General features: G+C 37.8%; 1 protein-coding gene across 2 annotated transcripts in view; it reads right to left on the reverse strand.

Moving 5' to 3' along the window:
* The window catches only part of SEMA3C (semaphorin 3C), a 124,878-nt gene extending 110,980 nt beyond the window's left edge, over positions 1–13,898 (reverse strand). Inside the window, exons 1-2 of one of the 2 annotated variants that reach the window (XM_082766059.1) lie at positions 13,783–13,898; positions 10,545–10,685 (exon numbers count right to left, since the gene is read on the reverse strand). In XM_082766059.1, coding sequence (XP_082622185.1) covers positions 10,545–10,647 — 103 coding nt within the window. In that variant the 5' untranslated portion in view covers positions 10,648–10,685; positions 13,783–13,898. Of the gene's footprint in view, positions 1–10,544; positions 10,686–13,782 lie in introns of those variants that run through there. The other variant, XM_082766060.1, reaches the window with a different exon arrangement.
* Positions 13,899–21,669: the final 7,771 nt, after the last annotated feature.

A 21,669-nucleotide genomic window follows, 5' to 3' on the forward strand; every position in this document is an offset into this window, starting at 1 on the left:
GAGGGGAATCTCATCACTATACAGCAGTGCTGGAGTGCTCTTAAAAGAGAGAGTGCATTGGCAATGACACCCTGAGAATCTAGAATGAAATGTGTCTCCTTCCCCTGACCTCCCCCCCTTTTTTTTTTAAAAAAAAAAAGAAGCAAATAATAATTTAATTCAACATCTATATCTGTGGCACAGTCCTTTATCTGCAAACAAATCCAACTTGAAAAAATAAATAAATTAATCTTTATTATTTAATTCTGTCAGAAGATCCCCAAACACACCTAAGTAAATTACCACTCTAGCTATGAATCCTGCCTCAGTATTGATTCAGCTGGCACAACCTTCTTCTATAAAACCCTCTTCAGAGCCCCTGCATCAGGGTGGTCTGTTCTCTCCAGCTGCTGGGTAAAATGCTGAATTCCTGCACTTGCCCCTCTCCCCCATCATCTGTTGTTATTGAAGTGGACACAGCAACAGCATTTTCTAGTTGCATACATACATACAATAACGTCAGACTTATGTCCTTTCCCTTCAATAGGCACCCATGCAAGTGCTTCATAAACTCACTGGACACTGTCAGGATGTCAGGGTGGGAGGAAGAATTCATCTGCAAAGAAAGCACATGGTGTCCAAGCAGAGATGCTCCCAAATGTTAGAGGAAAAGATGGGTCCAGATAAAAGCCCATTGTTTGTTGGACCTGCCTGGTGGGCCAAACCATGGTGGCCAAATTTGTAAGTCTTATCTTTGTTTCATATCATTCACAAACCATGTCAGTGCAGATAGTGACATACCCTACCACACCTGAAAGTTTCAAACGACTTTTGCAATTTTATGCAGTTTTACCACTTCAGGAACAGCCTTTTTCATCTTCCTTTCTGAGCTTAAGAACACATTTGGAGACCTGAGCTCAGGAAATGGTAGAGAGGAGTCTGAAAAATATCCACTGAAATAAAACTCACTGACATTTGATTCTTCTCCTACTGTGCTTATAAAAATTATGTTGGAAGAAGTCTCAAGTTTGCAAGTGGATACTTGCAAAGGAAAACAAGGTTGCTACAGGAGAAAAGAATGGCTGGCATCCTTCTCATTGTTACGGGAATTACTATAAAGATTATAAGATATTTAATCTGAAGTAATAGCTTTATAGGTATATTCCTTTTCGTGTTTTATTGCTATGAATGCACAGCTTTATTTCCTTAACACAAAACATCTCATAAGGACTTCCCAAGTTCTTTTGTCTTTGCTATGAGTATCTGCTTTAGGGAAGAAAACAAAACAAAACAAAGGAATAGTGCTTTATTTTTAACAGTGGCAGAAAGTGGGATTTTAACAGAATAAACTTAAAATATTCCAGCTGTGTTCACATTGAATCCATCAAAAAGTTTAAGTTCAGAATCAGCAACACATGCCAACTAAATTCTTTCAGGCCTCAAAAAGTACATTTTTGAAAAAATGCCAGGCCTCTCCCTGAAAATAACATCTTAATGGCTGATATTTAAAAAATGGAAAGTGCCATTCTGAAGATATAAGTGTTCACTATTTTGTACACTAGTTTGATCTCTTGGTTTGTAAGAACACTCAACTTATTAACACAGAGACTATCAACAAACTGCAATGGCAGGTATGCAAGCTGATTATTTCAAATGAAGAGGAATTTCTAAGAATTGTAGAAACCAAATGTGTTATGAACTACCTTGTGCCACTGAAATGCACCAGAATAGTCAGTGTGTAACTGTCTGCCCCGAAGAAAACACTGTGTTTCATTCCAAAATGGCTATGGTTCAGTAGAGTACAAGTAAACTCCAGTCTTGTTCTCTTCTGAGACCAACAGTTGTTTTCAAGGAGTTTTCGTATCAGCTTTAGGATCACAGCTTGTAAAATGTTTGAGGTCAAAAATCAGAAAACACCATTGTGTGTACTGAGGTACGTATATATACACTACTTTGAATGCACATGCCTTTTTGCTTTAAAAACAAATTCCTTCAGGATTATACATCTATCAACAAATTCCTTCAGGATTGTACATCTATCCTTTTCCCCCTTTGTTTTCTATTGCACTAATAATTTTTGTGTGCATATATACCGTGAAATTTATCTTCCACTGCTGTTCAATACTTTACATTCTTGGTCTGCTACATGAGAAGGAAAGAAAACGAACCTCATCATTCCCACCCATTGAAGCGAAGGAGCAATCAGACATTTGCCTCACATGTTTCCTTTATCCCTGTAAATCTAATGCTGCAGCTCCTTCAAGCTGGGTGTCTGAGATGCATAGGCTGATTTACACAGATGTCAAAAGAGGGAAAATATTTGCCCAATTGAAGTGATTCTAAGCTGACATAAATTGATTTATTCTGCATAACTTGAAGCTTCTAAGAACAAATTTATTTGTGTTTTTCATTAAGAAATGTAAAGGGAAATTGTATTATTAAGCAAAATAAAATATATATATGTGACTACAACAAATGATCAGAAAAGCAGGTGACAGAGAAAATCCATTAAAAGATATACTAGACCTCTTTGTTGTTTTTCCAGTCGGATTTGTAAAGCAATGATGTCACATAAAGGAACTATGAAATTGCAAAGGAAATACTAAAAAGGAGATGATAGCAAATACTGCTGAAAGTTAGTTTTAATAAGTTTAATAGTTTTAATACATTTATAGTGTGACTCTAAATAAAAGTCCTTTTTCTTCATTGCCAGCCTGACCCTATTAATGGCTGAAAATGATGCCTTTTTTTTTTTTTTTTTTTTTAAATAAAGCCTTTTAAAAATGCCTTTGACTTTTTATTTTTTTAATAATTGTCAGAATACATTTTGATTTTCCATTAGGCAACTTGGCAACCCAGGATGAAGGAGATGTCTCCTCATCCAAATGCTAGAAGATAATTTTTGTGAAGCAATCATTTATCCCAGAGCAGTATGCAAGATTAAGGAGACAGTTCAAAAGTCTGGTTATTCATTCCAAACTATTTCTACATATTGCAATTCATGAAATCATATTTGCACTTGAAATTTGTACTAAAACTAAAAGCTTCTCATAAAGATAGGGTGTGTTTTTATATGAAGTATCTACTTACAGCCCACAAATAATTATAATAAAAATATCTCCATCCTTCCTCAAGCTAACTGAGCTCATTAAAAATGTCATATCATGCTCCAGAAAAGCAAAGAAGTGTTATATCCTTAGATGGTGGTTCTATTTGGGAGAGAATTAAGAGATCAGCCCTGAAGGATTCTTACAATCTCTTAGCTTACAGTGATTTGAGGGCTTGTTGGAGTTAAGCACTGCTGAAATGCTGTTTCTGAGATTTTTCTATTAAGTTGGTTGGGTGAAGGAGAGGTGTGAGACAGAAAAATATTTGTTTCAGATAACAATGAAATACCATGGATTACAGTTTCTTGTGGATAAGATACATGATGATAGAAGGAAACTTTATTTTTTTTTTTTCAAAATGTCATCTTTTTTTTGCATCACTGTCTTGGAATATATAATTATTTTAAGGTCTTTAGTTAAAAATATTTATACGGTAACTCTGAGAATAACCTAAACATAAACTGGGGTATAACTTGTGGTAATGGGGGAACTTTTGTAACACACACTTTTGTATGTATAACTGATTTGCTGAGTGAGAGCAGTAGTTAGGAATATCCAATATACTATCTGCTGTTCAAATGGAGAGGAAGTGACCTCCACCAACCTTACCCACACAAGCTGCAAGGTATTTTCCTCAACAAGAAAAAAAAAAAAAAAAAAAAAAAGCCTTATATTCATATGGACAAGGAGAAAAATTTATTTCTCTGAATGGCACGATGGTCCTACCTCAAGACAAAGGGTGGTTTCATGGTAGAGACAAAGCTATTACTCTGTATCTTCCTTCTGCTATGGTACTAGAGTCTTAGCTCCAGGATATCATTAAGCAGGATTTTGCTTCCAGGAAGAAGCCACATCGCTGGTGGATAAAATTCTGATGCAAGTGTAAAATGCTTATTCAAACAAACTCTTAACTGTACCAAGTCTGAACTGAATAAGGATGGAGGTATGAAGGGAACAGAGGAATAACAGAGAGGTGTAAGCCCTCCATCAATCACTGTCTCCTATTTCATTTACTGGAAATGCACGCTTCAAAGTAAGAGAGGAGATCTGACATCTCATTGATTCATGCAAGTAATGGAAAACTGTTTGCTCCTCAGGTGCATCCTGAGACCCCCCAAAAATTGGAAGAAGGAAAAACAGATAACCTTCTTTTAAATTGATGTCTGACGCAACCACAGCAGTCTGAACGTAAGATGAGATGTCACACTGTGAATCAGAAAATTTTGCCCTTATCAAAGGCCTCTCCCCTGAGAAAGAGTGCCTAGGTTTTTTATTAAGGAGTGTTATTGAGAACACTGAAACAGCAGCACCAAAAGGAACAAAATACACCTGTTGAAGAAACAGTCAGTTCAACTGACAGAATAAGGTCTTGGTCTATGTATTTATTCATGACAGAATCTCAGTCAATGCACTTCAATAAAACAAGTAATTATTGTGAGTCATGTCAGTAATTATATCTCATACACAAAAAGGCTTGTGCAGCACCACATAGTGTACTGTGAACTCATCCAGTATGGAAATGGCTCACAGAGGAGTTATTGTTACTGATACACTGATAATTCTGAAAAATATAGGGTATTAGAAATGTCTATGACACTTTTCTCATTGCATTTTTTTAAACATAAAAGAACTGATGTCTGGTATAATGATCACAATATAATTGTCTGTGTAGGAACTTCAGGAAACACAAGGAAGGCTTGTAACAAGAGAGCAGTGTAATTGGCCAAGATAAGCTGATTTCTTCTGCGACAATTGAGACAGCATAAGATGTGTTGAATCTGTAGAAGTGTTCTAAGATAAAGTTTGATTTTTCCACACTAAAAATCAAAGACATGGTTCATATAGGGGTCAAACTGACTGAGTTGGGGAACAGAAAGAGACCAAAGGAAGTAAGTAATTTCTTAGACAATATCTACTTTCTAGCATGAAAGTCTTCTCAATCTTTGTGAAATTTGGATGACTATTTCATCCAACAACAGGGTTACATTCATAAATTTTTGTCCTAAATCTGGGGCCTGATAAGTAACCACCTTTAAGACTATTTATTTATTCATTTTCTCGTGTACTGACTTCAGAGAACCCATGATCAACTGGACCAAATGTTTCCTGTGACTTCAGCTTTATCACATGGTATTTTTCATAACTGAAGTCACAGTACATACAATCTAACTTTGGATACAGAAACAATACAATAAATTCTCCTTTCACACTCTTTCAACAGTGACATAGAAGCAAAGTCAATGACACTGGAAAAGAGTTTGTGTGAAAATAATCAGGCTCCATATCGTCTAGCAGTAGTATCTCTACCCATGAAACTCTAGAAAGAACACTGAGCTTTTTAGATTGTGCTTCCTTTAATCTCTTAGAAAATATTTTGTTACATTTAACTCATAGCTTATTCAAGTAATTCAATTTATATAAGAGTAAGATTTATTGCATTATGTCTTTATCTGTTGATTTTCAACAACAGAAATATAGGCAAAACAAGAAAAAAAAAACAAGCACTGTATACAGAGAAGACAAATCTAAAAGCTACTCCCAGACTGTAATTTGTATATTAGGTGTTTGTCTTTAATAACAACCAAAGATTTAGTTATCTAAATGTAACTCCAAATGTAATAATATCAATTTCACTACTAAAGATAAGAAATAATTTATTTGTAGTTGACAATAGTCAAGAATGAGTTAACTTCTTAGATCTTCCACAGTGAGACAACTGAGGGAAAGAAATTTTACATGGTTGTTGCTCAGAGCTTTGTAAATCAGCATCATTTAAGGTCCATGGAGCTGTGAAAGCCACAAGTCAGTCACTTTTGAGAAAAAGTGACCCACGATTTTCTAAATATTAAGCCTACAAGAGATTTCTGGAATAGTTCTGCATTAAAAATAAATAAATAAATACAATGTTTCGATGTTTCCCTCCCCTCTCCCTCCCCCCATCTCAAATACTCCTTTACTGCAACTTCATTTTGAAAGTAGTTTTCATTGCATGGACACCACCATGGATTCAATCAACTATTTGAGCATAAACCATTGCCTACTAGATTGTCGTCAGCACAATGTCTCCCAAATAATAAATGGACTTCTTATTAACTGTGGTAACATTAACATTACAATGAGGGATTGTTTAAAAACAAGTTGTACTGCTGTTGCTCAAGAGCTCAAAGAAAATGGTTCTTAGTTCCTTTATTTCTCCTTTAGGGTAACCACAGGGGTTGCATTAAATCTTTTAAAATATGTTGACAGTTGAATGTGTGCTGCTGTTGCTCTGGTGACATTTTATGCTATTTAATTGTCATTAATGAAGCTGACTGATACTTTCTTAAAAGTGCTTTACATGTTCTAGTAATTTTATGACAAAAAGAGAAACAAAACAGTCTGCAAATTAGCCTTGATCCACTTCTCATATGGAATTTTCACTGGAGACAATGGGAGAATCTGTATGGGAAATATCTGCTTGGCCAGACATTTTTAGGTAGGAACGCATGAAATGTTCCTGGTAAATTGTGAAATTAACACTTGTTTGCGTGTTTCCATATAAATTCAAAATTCAAAGAAGATGTGTTTGTATATATTTTCAAAAATAAGAACTGAAACTTCTTTGACCAATTCAGAACCTGGTATTAAAATAGCTTGGCTCAGCTCATTTTAGGATTGTATTAAAACCCAAAATGTAAATGGAAAATGGAAAGTTTGACACTATCCTGTAGTCTCATAACTCCTCTTATTATGATAATACTCCCACTGGCTTTGAAAAAGGCTTTGCCCCTATAGAGACTGAAAGATACAGCTCCCAATTATCTGTTCAGGAACATGCAGTAACAAGGAGGAATGCATGCAGTCTGAGAAAGAACAGGCACTGTGCTTAATAGTTCATAAACAGATAAGGTAAGTCTTATGCTATGAGGCAAAAATAAATTATGGGTCTTTAAATTATGATGGGTGATTTAAGTAGATTAAGGAAGATCTATTAAAGGTCAAGGAGCCAGAAGAGGTAAGAGGAAGGGGAATGGTGTAGGGAGATGCGTTAAGTCCTTCTTCCTTCCCAGGTTACTCAGCTCCCACATTCTCAATGGTAATCACGGTAGACAATCTGCTATCCCCCATCTGCTGCATGACAGACTTCACATCTTTATTTTAGAATCAGGAAAAGCTAGGGCCACCTTTCTTCAACTGCAGCAGCTCTTCAAGTGCAGATGTTATGCAAAGTTGACAACCTTAGCCATTACACTTACACAAGACAACTAAATTATGATAAATCACTCCACGCGAATTGAGAACCCCCTCACCACATTCACTATAGGCCTGATGTCATTTATAACTAAGTATACCTGTGCAAAGCAAGCAGCTCACCTCCAGGCTGACCTTTTTCTTTTATGAATGGCTATGCAAGGTGGAAAGCAAACAAAAATCAGGCCTAGGAGCTCTGTGTGAAATGGGAATTGTCAAGACACTCAGGGTGCAGACAGCAGTAAGTTCCACACTCACATCAGATGCACATTTAACTACCTCAGCTAAGTCATGAACTACATTTTAATTAGTCAAGAGGCCAGGCTTTTAATTTCAAAAATAGAAATTAGGGTAGCAGTCCTTCACCCATTGAAGTTAATTGCAAAATGCCTATTATCAGGCTCTTGAGGTATTACACAGGCTTACTTTTTAATTACATTTGATTCTTAATGAAGTAGATGGCAAAGAGAAAAGCAGCCCATGATTCAAACAATTCACATTTTTATCTTTACTGATGAACAACAGAATAGGTCAAGATACTTGCTGGATTTTCCCATGAGAAATGCTGTGATGTGAATAAGCTCAATTGACTTGATCCTGAAGGAGCAGGTTAGCTTTGAAAAGCATCACTCATTTTCTCTTCCTGTACACATTCCACCCCCAAAACTTAGACAATGTAATTACAGATACTAAGCCAAATCCAATTCAGAACTTGAAAAATATCATGTAAGTATCCTAAGCTTAAATGACTTGTCTTTATTGTCTAATGTCATTTAAAACATAAGGAGTCCTAATTATAGTTTTATTTTCAAATGATGCACTTTAAGAGTGACAATTCTCTAACTGACAACTTCTCAGGACATGAAGACAGCAAATTACTTGATATTTCCACATGATTTAAAAAACAACAAACTATGAAACAGCTTATGCAGAAAGAGTATGTTATCATACTTGTCAAGAGAACAATACAAAGTTTCACCGTTTTCCTCTTATTTCAGTACCCATGTAAATAAGTGAAGATTTATAGAACAGAAGTTAGTTTTATTGGTAGGACCATTATCTTGCTACACACAACAACCTGCAAACTCTTCTCACATAATGAAGACTGTTTCTTACTATCTGGATTAAAAATAAACTTACTGTTTTTACATTGTATGAAAAGTTCAGCCCTGTATATCAGACATTACTAGACATATTATAAAATGCATATTTAGTTTCTTACTTTTACACCTTTGAAAGACCCATTAAAATCAAATATTTTATATATACACATATATACTTTTAGAAAGGCTGAATGTTGAGAAATATTAAGGAAATTAAAATGTCCTTTTAAAGATAACATCACACAGAATAGGTAGCACTTACTTTCCACTAACTTTTACTGAAAAAGAGGCTGTCAGTTTTACCTATGCAAGCCATTACTTTATTTATAAAGGACATGGTACAGAACAGACAACTCCTATATCCTGGCAAGATCAAGCTGTAATTGATTTAGCTCATTGTGACACAGAAATGTCATAGTTTCTTGCAAAGGAAGGGGAAATAAATTCCTTTTAAAGAACGACAGAGAAACTAAGGCTTCAACTGACACATTTTTTTTTCCTCCACTAAATCCCTAACCTATTTTTTTTTACCCTCCCCTCCTATGGGTGGCCTTATGTTTCAGACTCACAGGATGACCACTGTGACAAACCAAAGAATGAAAGACAACTCTCTTGAGTCCAAGTTAAAACCACTTGCCCTTATTACAATTCTCTCCCGTTAACAATGTTGAATACTGTAAAACCTGAGTTCTTCCTACCTCATGCTCACATAGTAGGTCAGGGGAAACCTAAGTTACAGTCAAGGCCTCTGGGAACACAATGTGCAAATCTGACACAGCCTGTGTTGTGTAACTGTGGCACACCTGCAAGTGTTATACACAATCAGTACCATCTATGTTATATCAGCATTACTTACACAAGGAAAAGAAATTCCCACCCACTTCTTCATTTGGCAGCTACCACTTGGAACACCATTTTTGTCATTGCTTTTACTGGAACTATGCCATTTTGTACCAGAACTCATAAGTTTAGGGCCCTAAACTGTACAATATACAATACCTTGCAGTTGTTCAGTCTGATATTTTCAGAAGATCTAACTTGGCAGGCTTCCTTCTGAATGTCTCTCAGACTCAAGAGTACAAAGTTATAGTCATTGCTGTGAATAGCAGTTTGAGTTACATCCTAGCTATAGTTATTCTTAAAAATGACACTTTAAAGATTGATCAGACCATGCAGACTATCCCCATGGCAGGACATGGCAGTGTCAAGAAAACCTTGCACTCAAACCATACAAACCATCCTAACACAGACATTATTGATACAGGGTGCAGGAAGCCTTCATGCCTCACAGACAATCCCAGAAAAATGAGAGAGTTGAAGAAAGTAAATGCCCTTGTATTTAGTGACAGACAATTTCTGCTCAAATTTAAAAGAATTTAAGGTAAGCCCAAAGAAGGGGCTTCTCACATGTTCCCAAGTGGTGGTTAAACATGATAACTAAAATACTACATTTAAGATGGGGATTAAAACTAGAAGAATAAGCTACCTTGCTATTAAAGTAATATTGAAGTAATTGGATTAATACAGTATTGCTCATCACTTCAGAAGTAAATTGTTTTCAAGAGAAAGGTACATTATTTTGATTGCTTGTTTACAGTACGTAGGCATCAGTGATTATAAAATGCTAAGTACACCTGACCTATTGTAAGAAACACACAAGGACTGCTATTTTGCCAAACAACTCTGTATCTTCCCATCTACCTTGGTAAAACCTTCAAGCACCCTGATTTTCAAAGTATAAAGTTCTCAGCTGGTTACCAAGTAAAAGCAACTAGACTTACCAATAACTTTCACTACATGACATGTACTTCACATACTATTATCTTTCCAATGAAAAAAAATCAAGAAATAAAACCTTTTTGTTGCTATTAAGTCATAATAATTTTCTAAATGAAGAGAAGGGATTATTACTTATGTACCCATAACTATAGTAGGAATGAACTTCAGGTGATAATCAAATTTAAACAGGTACCTCAGCAACATAAACCAAAAAAAAAAAAAAAAAAACCAAAAAACAGTTGTGAACACAAAATAAAAATAATTTCTACTCAGTTACTGAATGGAAGGCAGAGACGAAAGTGTTCAGTCATAACATATGCTTAAGAATGCTTATCTTCTGTCTTACCATTGAATGATAAAAACACCCTTGCTTGAGGCTGGGAAGATCCTTTTACACTGTTAAAATAAATAAATATCCCAATCACCAGGTGCAGTGCAAGAAATGCCATCTCTTCAGATTTGCAGCTTAATATCCAAGAAATGAAACCTGAAAGAAAGAGATAACATTACTGTTACACAGTTTGGTGGAGGAAAAACAACAGAACAATCTGTGCTAGAAAGCTCTTCCATCTGAAGCCATAATATATGATAGTGTGAAGGAGACACAGCACTTCTGTTTTTTTACTTTATAGATCTGAAAATGGTTTTCTCTAGCTGTGTTCCATGATGGAAAAAGAGCTCTCTGCCTGTTAGTATGAACCTACAGAGCCTTAGTTTTGGCTACAGAAGACTACGACATGAAATTCAGTTTATTTGAATAAGGACAATTCCACCTGCTGGAAAAATAATTATACCAAATGTCAAAGCAGAGCAAAGCAAGGACAGGAGATAAAGTTTCATGAATAAAAAGCTGGCTGATATTTTTAGACCTCTCTCCTTAGTTTACATCATACTTGATCTCCCCCCCTCCCTTTTTTTTTTTTTTTAAACATTTGAAATCAGCAGTGCTTGGAAATGAGCTATGAGTTTTTGTAAGTTGAGTGCTCTAACAGCCATCTACATCCTCTTTTAAGATGAAACCCTGAATATGCGCGTCACTAATTTCAAAAACATTGAAATCAAAAGTATTTCAACATGCTTGAAACTATTAATGACATTTGCTTTTTGGGATAGCTACTTACAGTGTGCTTACCTACTGTCTTAGACTTCTACAGAGCACTGCAGTTACCCTGCATTGGACAGTGTGTAAACTGTTGAGAAGACTGAGCTCTTGAGAGAGCCAGAAGACACAACAAAATAAATCTGCATCATTTCTTAGGTCAGGAAGACTCGCAGTGGACTTGAGCTCTCTGAAGTCAGGGTCACTTTTCTATCAATGCCAATGGATTTTGGACCAGACCCACAAAATCCAGCAGACATTAGAAGCTGAATACTGCATATCTTTGATGTTCCTCAACTGCATCTCTCCAAAAACTCTGAAGTCTAGATTTCATTTTACCTATGAGAACAGCTTTGGTCTTAATGGTATCAGTGGTGTTCTTCAGTTCAGCTGCTTAAGCTGACTCTTAATCAGTCAGCTTAAGCTGACTCTTAATAAAAGAGTCTCATTTCAGCCACATTCTTCTTCCCTGCTTATATATTTTTTTTCCATTTTGACATCAACAGCCTTTGTACTAGACACCACTTATTGGTTGATCAGGTGGAATACTGGATTCTATGGTAAATGACACCACTTTGAAGGACACAGTTCCTAAGGCCAGAAGATAGCATTAAAAATAGCGTTTATGTATTATACAAAATGTATATTTTTTTTCATGAAGAGTTCTCTTGCCTGTGCAATCAGTTTACACTTTACCTCAGATCTGCTCTAGCACTGCAGTCCCTCCAGTGGAAGACAGTATTTCTACAACCTTGTTCATTTGGTCCCTTAGATTCACACCTGCCCTAAGAGAACTGGCTGCAACCACCCCATCATGGCAGGAACCAGCTGTTAGACAGGGATGACTTTAGGTCAGCACCAATTTGGGTTGTATCCACTTCAGTGACTAAGAGGTAAAAGCTCCATATCTCATTACTAGGTCTGTCACTTCCCTATCCACTCAGTGTAAATCATTTTTAAAGGCTTCTCTCTGCATTAGACTTTCATACTAAGTTGGGGGTGGGATGGAGAGCATGCAAGACAGCACACAGCTCTGTAGCACAAGCAGTAAACTACCCTGCCCAGTGTGCTCTGGGGTACTGAGAAGTGCATGCAGATCAAGTAATGCTACCACCCTGCTAATTGACAAAAACACCGGTGTCAGAGATTTTCCAGATACAGATCTGGTCTACAGAAGAAACATATCCATTCTGGCCCAGTTCAAAATTATTAGTAAGGGTCTGTTAACTAATAGAATTATAGTTGAAGAGTTTTTGCCAAGAATAATTTTTAAACAAGCTGCGCGAACTTCAATATTAATACTGCTTTGTGGGCTTTAAATTCAAAACCTTGAGACTAGCCCATGGGATATCCTTTAACTTAGCCCTCTTCTAAGAAAGAAGTGCCATTAAATCCTGATAAGATAGCTTTGTCAGGCCAAAACAAATAGCCAATCATACTGAACATGTGATTTAACAGATGCAATGGGATTAGTACTTTACAGTAGTAGCACTATGCTTTCTTTGCAATAGAGATGAAAAGCCAGAGGAACAAGCATGTGGCTTTCCCTCTCCACTTAAATGACACTGTAAGAAATAATAATTAAAACAACAGAAAAGAACCAAAAAGAAAAAAAAAATAAAATCAACCCTTTCAGCACTCTTTCCCTCCCACTCTCATGCCTCCTGCCAATTCTAGTACAATCAGCTACAGGAGTGACACACTGCTACATTTCATTGCTAAAATTGCATATTTTCACCATTAACACAGAAGTGACAGGCAAATGTAAGATTCAAATTGTAAGCTATATGGTTCCTACCCAGCTGTTAGACACATAAATAATACATGCATACGGTGCCACAAAGGTATCACAGGGTGTCTGACATGTGAGTTACCTAATGGAAATAAGTTTAATTTCAGAGATTTACATACCTGGTAACTGAACACAAACTCATTGGAGTTTTGAATCCCTGGGCTTATATCCCAGTTCTGAATTTATCTCAGTAAGTCATGATACTATATTCAGCATGTCCTGTGCACATGATCTGCACTGACAACCCACAGACCTAAAATCTTTTTCAAGTCCTCTTAAAGAATTTTTTTGGACAGACAAAAAAGCAGTATCTAATTCCATTTCTGCTCTTACACCCTATACTAGCTGTAAACAAGGTGGCAAACCACTACTGAATTAAAGTGCTGAAGTTTTCCTGCCACAGAGGTCACTTCCAGCATGCTGCATTGCTTTGGAAAGTATCATACAGCTTTGCTGTGAAGCGCTGTGCAGGTGTCATCTGCTCCAGGCTCAGTCCTACCCTCAAATCCTGTAAATAAAATTGTTCAGCAGAAGAAAATAAAGAAAGAAATAAGTGAAAGAAAACCCCAAAACCCAGACTATGCTAATCTAGAAAATATTGCTTTAACTATCTGTGAACAATAGGAAAATTCAGTCATCAAACACATTTCACATCTATCAGAGCAGAGAAAGAGAACTTTCAATTATGCTTACCCAGCTATTGGAGGAACCCGTAATACAGCTTCCTATCTGCTTTTTTATCAGTTTATGGACTCTTCTGATGTTACCAGAACGCTTTAATTCCAAACTTGGCTCATTGGGGGGGGGGGATAAAATAATAATAACAGTTAAAAAAAAAAAAAAAAAGGAAAGGAAAACTCTCTCGTCGTGGTGGTTGCAAAGGTACTCCTGGTTCCTTTGTAAAACAGTCCTTCCAGCTGGACTCCTAAGGCACCGGGAGCGCTTCTCTCCTGCGCTCAATTAAGCACCTAGGAGTGAATGGAAAGTGGCCGGGCGCTGAGGGTGAAGCCTTTGGTTTCCAGTTACGGGCGCTGCCCTGCCCTCGGCGCTGCCGCGCTAGCGAGGCGAGGCACGGCGGCCTCCGGTGCATCATTAGCTGAGCAAATAGGGGCTGGAGCTCATAAATAACGCCGAGGCCACACCCCGCCGGGCTCAGCGGCCGCCGGCCCGGCCCGCCCCAGGCACCGCGGGGCCGCCGGTTCCACTCAGCTGCGCGGAGCGCCCGCGGGCGCGCAGGCTATTTGCGCGGCGTTTCGTTCCTCCTGGGGCGGGGAGGTTCATAATGCAGTAAGAGGGTTTGGGGGGAAGGGGATCTAAAGGGGAGACAGCGGCAGGTTGCTCTCCAAGCTTCACCCGCGCTGCTAGCGCGGGCGCGGAGGGAAAGTCGCGGCCAAAGTTGCCGGCCCAGGGCTCCCGGAGCGCCTCGACGGCAGCGCCGCGGATGCCGCTGCGAGATCCCGGCCGGGGACGGAGGCCAGGAGCCCGGAGGAGGGGGGCGGCGAGGACCTAGAGGGGAGCGGGGCACCGGCGGAGAGCGGCCCCGAGGGGAGCCGGGCCTCGAGCTGGGAGCCGACCGGAGCGGGGGGGTGCCGGGGGAGCTTTCGGGGGAGGCCGGTAGATGTCACTGTGACGAGAGGGAAAGAGGCAGGGTTGTGGTGAAGGAGGAAAGCCGGTCATATCCAGCCCCGGACACAGGGATTTCTTTCTTTTCTTTCTTTTACGTGTTTTTTTTTTTTTTTTTTTTTTTTTTTTTTCCTGAATTATTTCCCTTATTTGAAACCTAAAAGAAAGCTAGCGAAAAAAGCAGCATTATATACATAGTAAGATTTGTAGCTTAGTCTCTTGACTGCTCCAGGAGTTTTTTCTACATGCTTTTTGACTCTTTTTTTTGTAGTTCAGGAGGCCTGGAGCAGCGTTTGTTCAAGTTCAGCTTTGACTGAGTTACTGAGCTATTAGTTGTTCAAAAGGTTTTCATTGTTTCTTTGTTTTTCATGAGATTAGCGCTCTCGTGGCAGTCAGACAGCTTTGAAAATTTTACCCAAAATGGTGAATTTCATCTTGAAAATGTGAAGTGCATCACAGCCCTATTAAAGCCACTAGGATGTTCCAAACAATGTTATTTGGGTTCTGGGCCATTTGGTAGACAAGGCCTGTGGAAAGGTTTTCCTAAGTTGTTTTTTGAGTATGTTCTGTTCTGGTTTGACCTGCTGAATGAGTACTTCTGAATCAAGATTTCCACTCTTGCAGGGAAAGATGGTCTGTGAGCCAGCCAAGGGTTGCATAGCCGGGTACTGTTGCAGCACTCCTTCAAAGGAGCACATCTCTCAGTACTTATGCAGCCATGTCCCACAGGAAGAAGTACATTAACACGTAAACAAGTACCCACAATGAATCAGTGCACACGCTCAAGTTACAGTTTTGTTTCCAGCTATTACATGCTCTGGCCATACTAACCAAAGCAATCAATAACACTAATGCATTGTAGCCTGGGAGCAGGGAGTAGCCATTACTGAACAGATTTTGTCCATACACGTGGATGTCCTTATGGCTGGTCTACAGGCCAGTTTGCAAAAGTTCACCTGCAAGAATTATGATCACATGTATTTCAAAGACAGTTACTTACCCAGGCCTCAGTGTCAGCATAGCAAAGTAAATGTTTTCTTCAAGCAAGAAATTACTGCATTATAAGACACCTATAATCCCAGAGAACACAAAAAGTAAGGGGTGAAGTGCTTCTCTGAAGCGAAGCATCATGTTTTCATCTGATGCCAAAAAAGAAGTCCAGAATTTTGAAAAGCTTTACTCACTTCAGATCATAGCTTTAAGACAGACTAATTGCTGCCACCAGATGAACTGAACACTCCAGATCATGAGTCCTTAAAAGTACTGATGCTGTTCCAGTTCTGCTCAACACAAATAAACTGCAGAAATGCATGAACGTTTACTGTCATAGCAGTTAAACTAAGCCATCAGAGAGCTTGTTCATTCAATGGCCAGGCAGTGTGACTGTGAACATGATGCTGCTCATCCTTGAAATGTGGTTATGTCCAAATGCCACAGAGTCTGACAGCAGCACCCTGGCAAGAGGAGAAGTCACTTGTTTGCTTCGGAAAATCCCCACAACTAAGCGCAATTAGAGATCACCACACCAAGTGAATCAGCTAACTCAATATTCTCTCTCTTGCTGTGGTCTGTGCAGGCTGATTCAGAGGAGAGCACACAGAAAACCACAAAGCAAGTATGAAATAACCTCTCGTTTAGGAGATTTCTGGGAGAAGTGTAATAGGTGGCAATGCTAGTCAAAGAGAAAGAACAATGGTATCACAAAACAACTAACAGTGAAAATGATGTTGATTCTAACTGACCTTCTCAAATATTTTTTGCCTTAGGAAAAAAAAAAAAAAGATGGTTCTGCTTTTTCAAGTTCAGAAGAAAATCTAGTTAAGATCACAAACACATGCTCCTAATAATGCACTATTAGGAAAGGACAACAAAAGGAATATACTTGAGCATGAATCAACTTCAGTATGAGTTCAAGTCACTTGTGTTTGTGTGTGATTTGGTATATATGGACAGTAGAGAGCCATCTGGCTATCTGCATTTCTTTTTCATATGTGCTAACTTCATCAGAGATAAAAAGGTAAAATGAAATACTGAAGAAAATGATGGGGATTTCCAACACTCCCTCAAGGACTTGGGGTTTATAAAATAGTAAATGAACTACAAAGAGACAAACACAAAACTTTAATCTGTGAGATACCATCATACTTGTATATCTGTTAAGCAAATCAAGAGTATGCTAATTTTAAAAACAAAAAGCAAATTGAGACATGAATAAGCATGCCATATTGATTTATTTGTTTTTAACATGTGCATATGTGCAGGTCAGAGCAAGATAATTAACTTTTAAAAGCAGTTTGAACTTCACAGCTGGGCTGAGTGAAATGGTTAAAGTTTTACTTTAGATGTTTTGTAATAGCATGTATTAGCTTCAAGCAAAACTCATGGAATGGAAATTACTTTTCCAAACTAGGAGGTGGGGTTTCAGTATTTACTGGCATGAATCAGCCCTATGAGTGAAATGAAAAATATGCAAGACACTTGCTTTCCAGGCTGTGCGTTTTACAGGCTAACACAGGGATGAGGACAAATAAGTTTGACTCAGCTATGCCGGTGATTTTTAATTATTTGTGTATTACACAAAGCATACAAGGTTTGTTGTATACACAATTTGTTTCTAGCAACTTGGTGTATGTGTGATTTATAACTTGTGCAGTTATGCCAGGTGGCATCACAAGCGACAGGAGAAAGTCAGAGCCTTTGCTTTCAGCTTCAGAGTCAGAGCAGTTCTGACCCCACAATGTGATTCGAGCAGGCAAAACCCTCATGGCCAAAACAAACAGATGTTGATTTTGTCCTATCTGTGCATGGTGTTTGCTTCTTACCCAAACAAATCATCCTAATGGACCCAGGCCTAAACACTAACTGAAGCCAGGAAGGAAAAAGACAAGGGTGGATCTGAGCTTCTACTTAACATTTTGGTTTGGGGTTTGGCTTTTGGGTTTTGTTTTCTTTTGTGTTTTTCTTCCCCACTTAGATTTTAAGCTCCTGAAAAAGTGAAAAGATTATTGGAGACAGTGGTGAAATAGAATCAGGCAAATTCCTCTGGATTGGCAACAACTGGTCATTAAAAAGATCAACAGTTTCTGTTTTGAATACAAGCTGAAACTTACTATTCAAGCAAGGTCAGATGCTAGGTATTATAAAGAAAAATGTAGTAAAGATGTTAAAGTGACCATCAAATGTAATCCAGTCCTTGCTTAAATATCAAAGGAATTGCATATGCGGTGATGCACAGATTCTAAATTATAATACACAATGGTATTAACTTCTCTTTCCTCTCTCCTCATGCATGAGTGTCAAATCTCCTTACAGAAATTACAAGGTTATTAGGTAATCCAATCAGTCCCCCTTTGTTTCTTCCACTGTTATGAGAACTGGAGAAACTGTGAAACATACCAGGAGCTTACTGTGGGAAAACCATGAGTTTTGTTTTTGCTGCTGTTGTTTTGAGCTAATACAAATAACAACTTATATTCTTATTCACAATAAATAGTCCAGAGATTGCAAGAGACACTCAAGACAGCTGATGATACCTCTGTATCATCGGAGATGGTGGAGGGTCCTTGGGCATAGTGTGTCCTAACTGGTCAATGGGCTTATTCACATGGGTCAAACTAGGACTTCTCATGAACAGCAAGGCTTCATCACAAAGGTCAAAGCCTTAGAAAACCACTGGAATGTAACTAATAATAAGCCATTAAACTGAATTCACCAAACAGTTTTCTTTTTACTACTTTATGTTCATGAAAGTCAATTTGCAGGAGATAAGTTGTCTTTTCATAGCTTAGGAAAAATGTGGAACAGGATCAGTGAAGCCACATTAATGAAGTACTATTATGAGTATGGGGAAGGAGGAAAACATGCTCTTAGTTTGATAAAACTCCAGTTGTCTCCAGTCAAATAGACCCAGCTCTGAATGGCTTCCCTGGAAGTAAGTGTGCCAGTACTTCACAGTAAGCTCTGTCATTAAACAGATTGTGATTTCTGTAAGGTCATCATCAAATAAGTACTTCAGTGTCTGTACAAAAGATGTAAGCTGATTCTGGTATGCTACCAGGCCTTCATGCCATTTCATCCCCACCCCCGCCCCCCTTCAGTGAGGCAAGTACATTACTGCTGTTCCTAGGAGAAGCACAGTATTTTGGTCAGTTTTTCCACCTTTTAGCCAGTATGACTAAATGAGGTCAGTGATATAACCAGAGCCACTATGCTTAGACAAAGCTGGGTTTGAGCTTTTAGTAAATAAAACAAGACATCATTATTTTGCAAGTGGATTAATAAGAATATGTATTAGGAAGACTTGAATGGAAAGGGATAGGTCCTTGACGCATCAAGAATGGCTTCAGGCCAAAGAAGCTATAAATACAAAAACTGCAAGTGCATAGAGGATGCAATAATGTGTTATCTGTGTTCTGGAAGTATTTAATTAAGATCCTGTGGTGCAAGGAGCTGTACAAAGAGGGAAGTAAAAGAGGAGCTGTTATGGAGAACTTTTTAATTCAAACAGGAAAATTGGAAAGATGGGGAGAAGATTACTTCAGGATAGATGGGGACAGTGACTTAACCCTGGACATCATAGTAGATTCCAGTATGAGATGCCTCTTTCCAGCTTGGTGCTTGATCTGTTGCTACATGCCTAAGGGCTCACATCACTTCCTCTCGCTTTGTTGGAAGGAGGTTTTGGAAAGGTAACTTTTTGCCGATTATTCAGCTATTTCATTGTTTATAATGCATTATGTGAATCACTAGTTGGCCAAAAACTAGTGTGTGTGATTTTCCATTCATCTTAGGTTAGAAACACAAAGCCCAGTTATATAAAAGGTATCTTAGAAGCCTGGATATATAAAACTGCCCACTGCCAGTCTGGTCCCAGATAATAATATAACAGTGCAGTCCTATTTCTCACTACCCTTCATCTTCAAATGAAAAGTAATGACTACATACCTTGCAGTCTTCAGTTTATTTTGTTCTCTGTAAGTACAGCCTAAGCTGTATTGATGGTATTTGTTAGCTAATTGATCACTGCATCTTGTCTGCAAGCTGGGTACTGCAAACAATTACTTTTGAAGTGGAGCCTGCAGGGCACTCTGCATATGCCTTGTCCTTTCCCAAACATGTCCTGTTGACCACCGTCCCTGTTACCTTCCCTAAGGAAGTTTTTCTCATGCAAAATAATAATAATAAGAAGAAGAAGAAGAAAAGACCATGTCTTCAGATAAAAGAAAAGCAAAGCTATTGAAAAAGGTCATAAGTTAAACCACGCCAAACTGCATTGACTGGAGCAATTTGAATATTACCTACTGTTCCGTGGAAATGTCATGCATATGTGTGTATGGATCAGGACACAGAGGAACAGAACAGGCCCCAGAGATGTTCCTTCTCCAGCTCATCAAGGTTGATCCTTTTGCATTACATCCTAGCTATTAATAGAGTCAGGATTTTACTCTTAAGTGGCCCACTATGACAGTTCTTATCTTTCCTTTAAAAAAGAAAACCAAACCAAACCAAAACAGAAATAAACCGTGGTAATTTTCATGCAAATCCAAAGTTCCCCATAATGAAAAATGTGGAAAAGATTGAGATGCCATAGGATTTGAGTTCTGCTTCTTTACCATAGTATTATCTCAGTGTTAAGGAAGACATTCATACTTCCAGCAAAGTGGAAGCCTCTTCTCCATTCTTGAAGAGGCTGTCATATTGTCTGCTGTGAATGAAGGTTTGTCTCAGGAATCAGCATGAGGCTGTTGGTGTTGTATTGATATTTTAGCTGTAATAATGATTAATATATTGCTTTGTTATAGAGATACTACTGCATTCTCCTAAAGTATGAAAGAAGATAAAATGGAAGCTCTGGTTTTTGCTGTGTTTGTGCTGTATTCTTGATTGTGTGAACTCTCTTCTTCCTTTGTCATGAGTATTCATACCATACCTCCAGATGCTAGTGATTCATGGGGACAGGAGTCTATTTTCCTTTTTTTTTTTTTTCACTGTCAACACAGTTTTGAAAGGCTCCACAAAAATGCTTTTTAATTTTCTTTTTTCTTTGTTTACCAGTATAATGAGCTATCATGTTTTAGTCATCAAATCCTTTCTTGAAGGCCACCCTATTTTATTCATTAGAATACGTGGCATAAGAAGTGTGAGCAAACTCTTGGCTTGGATAGCGAACTTCTAGGCAGGCAATACGTGTTCAATGGAATTTAAGAGTCTGCTGACGTTTTTGTACATTTTTAGACCCCAGAACAATCAGGATATGGGCTAATTTAAAACAATATTAAGTCATCAGGTTAAAAACAAATTTTATTAGTTAAAAGAAAAAAGATTCAGAAGAATCATAGAAAGTCAGAGAATCTGACCTGCCTGTTTATTGGTCTTTATGGATTAAAATTTGCTTTCTGCTTATTATTTTATTAACTGCCCACTCAAAGTTAGCACAGGCTTTATGGAATCTCATAATGCAGAATAAAAACAGCATCAGATAATCTAATGTGAATTAGATCTCAGGATTTTCTATCATACTAAAGCTTCTGTTGCTTTAATTTAGTTCTTGGCTTCTCATTGAAAAAATCACAATTTAAAGTGAGTCTACATTTATTTTTTTTCTCTCACAGCATAAACATTCCATTAAATATTTATCTTTTTTTTTTTTTTTTTTTTTTTTTTTTTAATATTTGGCTCCCTCCAGAACAGCTGTTAATTGAATCTTTATTTGAATCTATTAGCAGTAGTTTGTTTTAAGCCAGAGGACCAAAAAAAAAATAAAAATCTATAGCTTGGGTGGCAGCCAGAACACAATATCTTCTACACAATTATACCTTTATGACTTGAAACCAATTTATTCAAAGTCAATTATTCAAAGTCAATTAGACAGTAAAAGAAAAAAAGGCAAAGGAAAAACAGAGAATAGATACAAAATGTTTCTGAACAGCTTTTCTATTTACTATTGCTGACATTTAA

The sequence above is a fragment of the Aythya marila genome, assembly GCF_965140915.1.
Source record: "Aythya marila genome assembly, chromosome: 1".
Taxonomy (NCBI): domain Eukaryota; kingdom Metazoa; phylum Chordata; class Aves; order Anseriformes; family Anatidae; genus Aythya; species Aythya marila.